This window comes from Canis lupus, chromosome 1 (genome assembly GCF_003254725.2).
Source record: "Canis lupus dingo isolate Sandy chromosome 1, ASM325472v2, whole genome shotgun sequence".
Taxonomy (NCBI): Eukaryota; Metazoa; Chordata; class Mammalia; order Carnivora; family Canidae; genus Canis; species Canis lupus.
In genome coordinates, this window is record NC_064243.1 from 100635082 (window position 1) to 100647268 (window position 12187).

The following is a 12187-nucleotide window of genomic DNA, read 5'->3' on the forward strand; positions in this document are numbered from 1 at the left end:
TTCTGGAGTCTATGACCTATGTTCTTTGAATGTACTGAAATTCTGCATTTTGTGAGGGGATTCCAGTAGCAGCTGGCTTAATATTAGTAAATGTATTCACTAGTGAAGCGGAATTAGCAGGAAATCCAGAAGGCTATATTAGAACACTGGCAATATTTCAATCCATCAAGGTGGACTGCCCACCTTCTCTGATGGTCCTGAAAATAATTATGAAAAGACAACGGCTGGATGATACTTTTTTTTTTTTTTTTGGATACTTAAATGAGCTGGTAAGATTAATGTGTGACGGATGGTCCCTGGTAGGGGACCCTTGACCAGACACTTATTAATCAATCTTCCCAAGCAACTCACAACAATTAACTTTTTATTTCTCCGAACACAAAGTGTACTGTCTTCAGAAGAAAAGAAACTAGTAATTATACTCTGTATTTTTGCTCTGTGTGATGATTAAAAGATCCTCTTCCATTGCTCTGTTTCTCAATGTTAGATCAGATTAAGGCTTTTGCATGATTTCAGTCTTTTATTTTTCTTTTATGTGTATTAAAGTATAACTGGCAAATGTAACTAATATATTTAAAATGATTGATTTGCTATATGTGTACACTGACAAGGGAAGATTTTGATTTGGGGATTTCAGCTTTGCATTAAGAAAGTTTAAAAATTTTAAAAATGCAGAGAAACTGGGATTTGTAAACTTCTGAAATAACTTTGAAACATGAATGTTTTGACAAATGGAAGGTAGAGAAGTCTAAGTATCAATCAGGAGGTATAGTTGATACACGTTTGTACTGTACAGAGACATCTGCATTACTCAAGGGCAACTCAGGATTTTAAATTACAGAAGAAATATTAAACTAAAAATATTAACACAACTAATTTTTTAGTGAACAAAATAAAAGGGGTAAGGTGAATACTTAAAGGATACATGTAATAAAAGCCATATAACTGTTGTTGTGATTGCACTTAATTTGCCATCAGTAGCTAACTCAATAAAATTTAGCATTTATATTTAAAAATATTTTGTGTATACAAGTTATCAGTTATGAGATTCCTTACATTTTCAAAATTCTTAAGAGGTTATGCATTGACATATCCAGGATGGCATGTAAAATAACCCACCAGCGGCACCTGTGTGGCTCAGTGGTTAAGTGTCATCTGCTTTTGGCTCAGGTCATGATCTGGAGGTCCTGGGATTGAGTCCTGCATCAGGCTCCCCTGGCTTCTCCCTCTGCCTATATCTGTGCCTCTCTTTCTGTATCTCTAAGGAATAAAAATCTTTAAAAATAACAATAAAATAAAACCCACCAGTATGAATGGGGATACCAGAACCACCATGAAAATGATTAATCATGAAAGATTGTGATACAGCTAATGGGACTTCATTACAGTCCATTACAAAAGCCTGAATATCTCCTTATATCAATGATTTTATACGTTGAAAAAGATGAATTGGAAAGGGCAGGAGGAACTTAGCTTGAGGGATGTACACATGTATGAAAACATCAAAATAGGGGCTGCCTGGGTGGCTCAGGGGTTGAGCATCTGCCTTTGGCTCGGAGTGTGGTCCAAGAGTCCCAGGATCAAGTCCCACATTGGGCTCCTAGTGGGAAGCCTGCTTCTCCCTCTGCCTCTGTGTCTCATGAATAAATAAATTAAAAATCTTAAAAAAAAAAAACATCAAAATATATATTTAAAACATGTAGTTTAATTCAATCATACTTAAATCAAACTCTTCTTATAAAACAAATATTTAGGGATGCCTGGGTGGCTCAGTCAGGTTAAGCATCCAATCCTTGACCTCAGCTCAGGTCTTGATCCCAGGGTCATAGAGCTCAAGCCCTGTGCTGGGCTCCACAATGGGCATGGAGCTTACTTAAATAAAAAACAAAAATAAAGCAGGGGTGCCTGGGTGGCTCAGTCGGTTAAGCATCCATCAGATTCTGGTTTTCTTAGGTTGTGATCTCAGGGTCCTGAGATAGAGCCCATCAGGCTCCACACCTAGCAAAAAGTCTGCTCACCACGCCCACCCTCGCTCCTCCCCTTCCTCTGTGTACTCTCTCAAATCTTTAAAAAATAAAACAAAACAAGAACAAAAATAAAAACAAAACAAACAAAAACACCCACAAATATTTAAAACTTGCCACTTACTGGTCATTTTACTATTTTATTTCCTATGTTCTTAGTTATTTGTGGCTATTATATCAGTACTTTGAGAATAGAATATAGTAAGGTACTACTGGAGTATCTTACCAATTCCATGTTCAGTGACATCACTCTGGCAACTTGACATTTACCACAAGAGAAGTATTTACATGGACTGCCAACGACTAAAACCTAGGCTTGATTTAATGTGTTACTAAGTTAAGAAAGCAGAAGAATTTATTAATGCAGGTTAAATTTATACATCTGGTGCATGTGGGCTTTCAATTGTGAGAATAACAAAAAGTTGAGAAAAATCTTCTAGTATTCAGAAACAATTGTTCCATATAGTAAATACTTTAGTACATAAAAAGAAAGTAGGCAAAAGATTACAAGCACACATTTTACCAAAGATACACACAGAGCAAATAAATGGCAAATGCTGGGGCATCTGGATGGCTCAGGGGTTGAGCGTCTGCCTTTGGCTCATGTCATGATCCTGGGTTCCTGGGATCAAGTCCCACATCAGACTCCCTGTGCGGGAGCCCGCTTCTCCCTCTGCCTATGTTTCTGCCTCTCTCTCTCTGTCCCTCGTGAATAAATAAAATCTTTTAAAACAAATCTTTTAATAAAATCTTTTAATAAAAATCTTTTAATAAAATCTTTTAATAAAAATAAAATAAAATTTTTTAAATAAAATAAAATCTTTTAATAAAAATCTTTTAATAAAAATAAAATAAAATTTTTTTAAAAAATAAAATCTTTTAATAAAAATCTTTTAAAAACAAAAAATGAAAAATACTCAATATCACGAACACTTTGGGAAATGGAATTTAAGTCAAAGTGACTCACCATACACTTATTTCAAAGATGTCATGGAACTTGAATTTTCAAGTGCTACTAGTGGGAAAAAGAATAACCATGATAGATCAGTTTCCCATTTCTTAAAAATGTGAACATTCACCTACATTCTAACAGTTTCAGTTACTACAACAAGAGAAATAAAACATCCACATAAAGAACTGAATATAAATATGCATAGCAGCTTTATTTGTAAATACTGCAAACCTAGAAATAACCTGTATATCCAGAAGCATGGGTAGTCATTATTCATAGATTAGAATGCTACTCAGCAATAAAAATAAGCTCATTGTTGAATCTCAATAAGCACGCAGAATGAAGCAAAACAGTACAGAAAAAAAAAAAAAACCCAACAACCATATACTTAATAATGCCTTATAGAAAATACAAAACTAACCTAATGTAAAGAAAGAAAATTGAGGATTGCCTGGAAGGCTGGAGAAGACAGAGTTATATGAGCACAAAGTAAACGTGGGTGACAGATAAATTGATTTTCACAATGTAGTTTCATGACTTTATACATGTCAAAACTTAGCAAATTGTTAACATTAGATAAGTACACTTTGTTGCATGTCAATTACACAAATTATACCTTAAACAGAGCTTTAAAAAGTATTCCAAAATACAAGCCCAGATGTCCCTCTTTCAAAAGCTTAGAAAATTAGGTTGGCAACCCTATATGGACACTACCGTCTCTTTTCTCATGCCCTGGGAGGAGCATTCTTGCCTCAGTGGCAGCAAACACTGGCAATCATGAAGACTGCTGCCACCTAAATCTACAGGGATACTGGTGGGGTCACAACAGGGTCAGCCCTCTTTCTATGCTTGTTTTCCTGCCTCTAGAGAAATGACCTAGAGGTAAACAGCCCAAAGAGGCTATGAGAATCCACAAAAGCTTTAGAATATTTACTTTGTCAATAACCCCAGCTGTGGGAATACAGAGGTCCTGAGAATTTCTGTACACATTGGTCTTATGAGTCATAGTACTGAAACCAACTTTCAGGTAAGGCATATTTCATCTAATTTACTGTAGTCTCCTCTATGCCATATTAACCCATGTTTCTATCCCACCTGACCCTTAACCTTACAGCAAATGACACTAGCCTCTGAAATTTTCTACGTCATGACACATGGTTACTTTGCAGGATCTACGAGAATTAGTCCTCTCAGTAGTGGTGGGAATGATGTGATATATATTATGATCAAGAGAATAAAATGTATGTTGTTCACAGAAGCATGGTATGGGTGGGAGGGGCTGTCACAACAAAGGCCTTCTTATCCAGGTGATCTCCAACCTTTCCTCAAATCATGCCACCAGATTGCCAATTAGGAACATGAAGTCCTGTAGTCTTTCTTTCCAAGCATTGGGCACCAATGTAAATTAGACCAATATTGGACAACTGCTATTTTCTGCCATCATACCATCCCTACTAAAGCAGAGAAAGTATAAGAAGCCCCATAAAAATCTGTTCATGCCTACATGCTGACAGATCACAATTCTGCTTCCAGATCACCTCACACAGTGAACACAACCACCAAAATTAAAGGGGCAGAAACAAAGACCTTTACTTAATGAACATAAACCAAACCAATGTGCAGCAAGTAGATCCCATGCTGGTGAATTAGAACCTGGAATTTCTTCGTAAGCATAATGTGAAAAGAGTGTCCCTGAAGAAAAGTCCTTCTTAGCAGGTGAGGATGAGTCCTGTGGACCATAACTGGGTTAGGTCTATTCCCTAGAGTCAGAGAGAAAGGAAACGAGGATCTCTCTAAAGGCTCAGGCTATTCATAATTTCCTCAAGCAGATGGGAGAATCTAAGAGATTAGAGTACTCTGGCATGGTGACTGATCTACACTGCACAGATCTGTCAGGTAGTAGAGCTGAATGGCTTTAGTCACAGAAGCTGGCAGTGACATAAATCTGGGAATAGTGCTGGGCAGGTTACACAGTAAAGGGCATCCCCCTAAGTCTTGCATTTTCCCGAAACTTACAAGGAATCTCACAAAGTGTTCATTCAGATAAAAGAGGTTTAAATTCTGGCATATGTCTTTCAAAAAGTCTCCTCTAGTGTTGTCACACTGAGCAGAGAAGTAAAACATTCCTCACATTTAATGGTTTTCTCCAGCATGCACTCTCCTGTGTCTAAGAAGGTTAGACTTTCGACTAAAAGATTTCCCACATTCACTGCATCCATAAGGTCTTTCTCCAGTGTGGACTCTCTGGTGTTGAATGAGGTCAGATTTGTGGGTAAAGGGCTTCCTACATTCATTGCACTCAAAAGGCCTTTCACCAGTGTGACCTCTCTGGTGTTGAAGGAGGCTAGAACTTTGGCTAAAGGTTTTCCCACATTCACTACACCCATAAGGCCTTTCACCAGTGTGAACTCTGTGGTGTTGAATAAGGCTAGCACTTTGGCTAAAGGATTTCCCACATTCCCCACACTCATATGGCTTTTCCCCAGAATGAACTCTCAGGTGTTGAATAAGACCAGAGCGTTGCCTAAAAGATTTCTCACATTCACTGCACTCATAAGGTCTTGTGCCAGTATGAATCCTCTGGTGTTGAATGAGGTCAGATTTTCGGGTAAACGATTTTCCACATTCACTGCACTCATAAGGTCTTTCTCCAGTGTGAACTCTCTGATGTTGAATAAGGATAAATTTTCGGCTAAAGAATTTCCCACAAACACTGCATCCATAAGGCCTTTCTCCAGTATGAACACTCCGGTGTCGAATGAGGTTAGAGAACTGTCTGAAGGACTTCCCACATTCACTGCACTCATAAGGCTTTTCTCCACTGTGAATTCTCTGATGTTGAATGAGTTCAGATTTGCAACTAAAAGATTTCCCACAATCACTACACTTGTAAGGCATTTCTCCAGTGTGAACTCTCCCATGTCGAATTAGGTTAAAAATTTGTCTAAAGGATTTCCCACATTCACTGCAATTATATGGCCTTTCTCCAGTGTGAACTCTTTGGTGTCGGAAAAGACTAGAACTTTGTCTAAAGGATTTTCCACATTCACACTCATAAGACCTTTCTCTAGTGTGAACTCTGAAGTGTTCGATGAGGTTGGATTTGTAGCTAAAAGATGTCCCACATTCACCACGCCCATAATGCATTTCTCTAATGTGTAGTCTCTGATGGTGAATCAGTTTAGATTTGTGGATAAAGACTTTTCCACATTCACTGCATTCATAAGTTCTTTCTCCAGTGTGAATTCTCCAGTGTTTTATGAAACTGAAGTTATGGGTAAGTAATTGTCCACATTCTCTGCATCCATAAGGCTTTGTACCACTGTGAATTCTCCAGTCTTTAAGAAGGCCAGAGATTTGGCTAAAGGATTTCTCACATTCGCCACACTCATATGGCCTTTGTCCACTGTGAATTTGTTGGTGCTGCACAAGTCTGTAGTTGCAGCTGAAGGCTTTCCCACATTTGCCACACTCATAAAGCCCTTCTCCAGAACAGACACTCTGGTGTCGATCAAGTGCATCGCTGTGGCCGGCAGCTTTTTCATATTCACCCCCATTGTACTGACTTTTTCCACTGTGAAAGGCCCGCCCACTCTGGTTGCCACTGTGTGGCTCCTTGCTGTGGGGACTGGTCTGGAGCTGAACATGTCCTGAGGTAGCTGGGAAGTCCTCACCAATCTTCCTACATGTGAAAGACTGCCCTGATACATCGAAGTTGCAGCTTGTCACCCATGAGGCCCGGTGCACATCCCTTTCCCAGGGCTTCTCCCCACTGTCATGCCTCTGTTGCTGGTGAAGGTCTGCACGGAAAGAGAAGCATCTCACACATATGCCACTCCAACTATAGTTTTCTGCCAAGGGTAAATTGTTTGGTGCTCAGCATGGTGTAAAATATCTTTCAAGCTGGCATACACATCTCACAGGGGTGGATCTTCTGCATGGACAGACCTGCTGCAGAAGCCCTGACCTGGGACTCTCCTACAGATAAAGTCTGCTCAGAAGGGGCCTCCCCATCTTCCATCTCATGCCAACAGCCTGAAAGCAGAGACATGCTGAAGAAATGCATACTGGCTTCGGTAGGAAGGGGAAGCTCATTACAAAGGTGTGTCTGACATAACAAGTTGTGTCCATCTGATTGTTCTGAGAACAAGGGAGCTGGGGGCAGGTTGAAGTAGGTGTTGCTTGGTGGTATTGGGCCTCTCAAGAGACCATAATAGAAAAGACCTCAACAGACAAGACACAAGCTAAGGGTGTACCACATAGAAGGCAGGCTCCTGCCTCCTTACTCCTCCTTCAGTAGGCCCTTATCTGCTGGTGACATGGGCATGCTATGTGAAAGGTTGGTTGTGGCCTGTCCCAATAAAATTCAAATGGACCTGTGTAGCTGGTTCAAGGACTACATTTAAGGGTATGTGCACACTTTATGAAACCATATGCAGGTCAATATTGGAGAATATCATAAATGGAGCAGTGCAGAACTGATGGCATGTGAAGGCCACAAAGGTGGAAAGAGCCAGAAGTTAGAGATGAAATGACAAATCAGCAAAGAGTTAAGTTGTAGAAGAAAAAGTAGAAACAATATATGGCTAGTGGTACTTGTACCAGAACACTATTGAACATATGGGAAATTCCTGGTATGATTTGAACACAGGCCTGATATCACTGCCTCCCCCAGCTGCCACTCACCAGGGCCAGACCTCCTCTGAGACATTCTTGCCACATCCATCCCGTAAAACAATGTGCACAGTGTTTTCTGTGCACTCACCACTGTGTAACTCCTCAGAACCTGAATGATGTCAGTCTTAAAGAAAGACGCACAGTAAGTGGACACCACTGGCCCCTTGCAACTTGTCATGCAATAATATTCAGGAAAAAAAAATATAAAATACAATAGAAGGAGGGTCTTACAAGAACAGCCCGTGGCTCGTGTGAGTAATGACCAGGCAGGAAGGAGGTGAAACTGGAAGCCATGGATTTGGACACAGCCTGCCAGGGAGAGAGCAAGCAAGGTGGGATCCATCAAGTTAACTTTAAGACTCCTGACTCCCAGAGCCTCCCCTGCACTTTTTGAGGTAACGTGTCACGGATGCTTGGGGAGTCCATTGCTCAGGGTACTATACGCAGCTTAGCACTGATCCTGCAGCATATATAACAAGAAAGTAGTAGAAATTAGCAGAGCTCATGATCCAGCTGTGGGCAAGAAAGAGCAGATTTTGGGGAACAAAGGAAAGGCAGGACATGAGGAGCAATGTGACAATCTTACCCAGCGATGCTACAAGTGCAAAGTTCTCCAGCATCACATCACAGTACAGGAGTCTCTGAGTTTCATCAAGGAGCCCCCATTCTTCCTGCGAGAAGTCAATGGCCACGTCCTCAAAGTTCATACCCTGCCATAATGTGGACAGTTCATTCCATGATCAACATCTCTCCTAGAAGTCCAAGTTAATTATACACCCCCACCCTCCACATCCATCCTCAGCTCAGTCTACTCCACACCTCAGAGGAAATATCAGGCCTGGGTGTCCTTGAAGCTACTCTCTCCTCATATTCCTACTGATACTGTGTCTTCCCCCAACAATCGGCAAATGGGCAGATAGAGGATCCCTGAACTGTGGGCCTGACATGGTAGCCACACTGCCTCTTGTCAGCGTCACAAACACAGGTTAGGGAGAAAAACTAGCTATAAGGAGGGTGTGCATGACTTGACTCATCGCCAAGGTCCCAGGATCATCCCTCCAAGAAACAAAAAATATGACGTGATCCTTCATCCTTATGACTTCAATTCCAAGGCCCTGTGGTCACGTGTTTACACTCTCTCTCTCTGCCATGCCTCTCACAACTGCACTCCCACAGCTACAGTCCCCTCCTACACTACATCAGAGTCATCTCCTTGGTCTCTCTACGGGTTACTCATCATACACGGCCCAGAAAATGCCTGGCAGTTTCAAACAAGATCAAATACTAATCCAGACTGATGGTTCCCACCAACAGACATAGCCTTGAGTGCTACTATGAAGGCCTCCCTCCCTGTGCCTTGCTTCAACCTCACTACCAAGAATGAAATCAGATTTCAGGTACCCACGGCTCTCCTCCACCTGTGTGCCTCCAGTCATAGCTGTCTTCTCTCCATGTAACCCTCATTCAACACTCAAGGTACAAAGTAGGGCCTTGTACCCTACCCCCAATTAGTCCCATAAATGACCACTTGTGCTCCTAAGCCAACCCACCAGCCTAACCTGAACACTTAGGCCCAACCGTGGGACACAATGAAATCCTGGTGAATCTGTTGAACAGTTAATAAGCACCAGCCCTCCATCTCAGCATTATCTTGTTTGAATTACTCCTATGCCACCACATCCATCTGATGTCCACTCATCCCCTGGAGCCCCTGGCCACATACCAAAACATACACTTTCCCTTCTGCCCTCTATGATCACTTCTCTTCCTGATCCATGTTGTGATATCCACATCCCATAACCAGGGAGCCAAACAGGAAACCTAGTCCTCAGGCCCACCCTCTTCTTCCTGGGCTACTTTTACCATATCCTGACCAGGATTCCCCATATTAAGTGACCTACAGCTCCTCCCCGGTCCACACACTCTCCACTACCTTTTGGAGAAGTCTACATTATGAACTCCTCCTCCTCAGAGTTCCAGAGACCCACAAACTGTTCTCTGAAACATCTCCTTAATGGACTAAAAAGAAATCTTGTATCTCCAATGAAAATTATGCTATGAACTTCCCCGTCTTAATTGATGGGAGCTTCCATCCTTCCAACTACTAAAGCCAAACTTCAAGTCATCTCTGACTCCCACCTCTTTTTCTCTCCCTAAAAGTTAGAAAACCCAGGAAGCCACACCTAAAACACTACTGCAGAATCCAGCCACTTCTCCATGGCCAACACTCTGCTGCAGCTACCATCACACTCACCCAGACTCTTGCAATAGCCTCTTCCCTTCTCTTCCCACCACCAACTTTACACCAATATACTCTTCAGCGTGCTGCAGCCCCAGGGAGCCTGATGAGACCTCAGTCAGATCACCTGCCTTTACTCCTCCAAATCTCTCATAATACCAATCACCAGGGTGTCCAGACCTGACTCCTGCCGCACTTCTCCCAGTTCCCATGAAAAAGAAAAGACACCTGCTGGTCCCTGAACCCTCCAAGCCTTTGCACATTCTGGTACGTATGCCTGGGACCACCTTCCACATCTCATGAGCTAAGTACCTAGCCCAGCTCAGATCTGGTAACCTCAAGAGGACTGTTTTACTTCTAGGCTTCAGCACTTCTCAGCACTCTGGACAGTGAGATGATCTTTACAGGGCTCAAGTTTCCTGTGCCTATTATTATTGTGTCCAAGATTGTCTATCCGAGAAACCACCAAGGAGCTGACACCTATGCAAGCGCACAAGGATTTATTTGCAAGCTGGAGCTTGGGTCCAAGTATACCCAACATAGCGGAACAGGGACTTGGACCCCTAGGTTAAGAGGCGTAGCAGTTTTATAGGGGCCAGTGGCCAATGAAATTGTAATACACACAGAAAGTTGCACGGATATGTCTGTCCACATGCAGGTGGCCAACTGATTTACAACTTACCCTATAGTGACCGTTTGAACTAGCCTATCATTTGGTCAGAATTGGCGCGCAGGTTTGGCGGGCAAAAGGCGGGGTTTACATTCTTTGGCGGCTAGGGATTCCGCATTCCTAAATGAGCTGGTTTCCGTAGGGGTGTGCTCACTGGCTTGACTAGGGTGGGGTAGTGCCTTAAGCAATAAGGTCATGTGGGGGTTACACATGAGATGGCGGTTGTAGCACAAAATGGAATTAGTCCTGCTCTGCTTGTCCAGGGGAAGGGAATTTTTGTTAAATTTCTTGGGTCCCACAATTATCACCGCCCTTCCCGTCTGTTCCTTCTGTGAAAAGCTTCAGGAAACGTGTTAGAACCCGATTTCAAGACACTTTACCTCTTTTGTTCCCAACTCTCCTTGGCCCCCAGCGTCCTCAGAAAGATGGTAAAACTTCTAAGGCACAACTTGGCCTCACACACTCTGTTGCCTGTAAACACAACTGTCTGGGTTTCCCCAGTGCTCCCGGCTCGGTCGATCTCCAAGTCTTCTGCACGAACCTCACACCTCCCTGAGGCCTGCTCCCGCACGCCAGCGCACCGGCGCTCACATACAGGGCCTCCGCCAACGGCGCCTCCCTGTCCCGGACCCCGGGGCCTGGGCCACAGGGACGCGAGCCGACCTCCCGCGCTCGGGCCTTGAGGGTCTGGGTGGGGGGAGGGCTGGGAGGGCCCGGCGTACGAGCGTTTATCGCGCCGGAGCCCTGGGTACTGCCGCCGCCATCAGAATCGGGGGGCTGAGTGGGGTTTTGCGGCAAGGAAATCTCGATCCCAGCCTGCTGCGAGTTACCCTGGGCTGCGCGGGCTCCAAGCAGCCTCTTTGTAGTGAGAAGAACGCTTTTAGTGTCTTACCGGCCGCCAACCTGGGGCTCCGAAGTCTCAGAGGGAACGGATTCCAGAGAAGCCAAAATGACCGCCACGAGGAGGACGCCGGAAGTCCCACCCTGACCTGGTGCGTCTGCACGGAAATGCCCGTACTGGGCTTTCATTGGGTCAACTCCGCCACCATTAGGCAAATTGACGTCTGGGTAATGTAGTTTCCTTAGCCGCACAGGTGGTTAGAGTGTCCTAGTCCTTGACCTCTGCGAATCAAGGTTTCGTGGTATCTCGAGTGTCTGAGAAATAAGAGGCCATCTAGCCTTCCGGGAAAGAAGCTGTTTACCTATTTTTTAAAGGGCAGTTCGCGGATATTTGGAGTGTTGTCGGCAACTGATCACTTGTTAGAGACATTTCAGACTCCTTGAAGCTCAGAATTCTCCCAGGCTAAAACTATTTAAATTATTCTCAAACGCTACAAATTTAAATGCACACAGTCTCTTTCAGATTCAAAATGCATCCACTCTTAGCTAGAATGTAATAGACATTTTCTTGCTATTGGAATTCATGTAGACGAGGAGTTAGTCGATTTTGTAACTCTTGTCTTTGCTCATGGCCATGACTTGGAAGAAACAGTGATGTTCAGCCGCTCTGAAGGAGGAGAAGGAATTCTCTCTGCATCTGGTTCCCAAAGAGAACATCTTTCCTGCCTGTATATTCAGTGATTGCGTCCAAATCACAAAGCAATGCTATTTATTCATTTAATATT

At 43.1% G+C, this 12187-nt stretch overlaps 1 protein-coding gene across 1 annotated transcript; it reads right to left on the minus strand.

Annotated features, from left to right (window-relative positions):
* Positions 1-3162: 3162 nt before the first annotated feature.
* On the minus strand, positions 3163-11435 carry ZNF551 (zinc finger protein 551). The gene is given in 5 exon segments (XM_035701853.2): positions 3163-5124; positions 5126-6776; positions 7885-7962; positions 8240-8363; positions 10943-11435. Coding segments are annotated over 4 exon segments (1923 nt in total). The 5' UTR covers positions 8361-8363; positions 10943-11435; the 3' UTR covers positions 3163-5051.
* Positions 11436-12187: the final 752 nt, after the last annotated feature.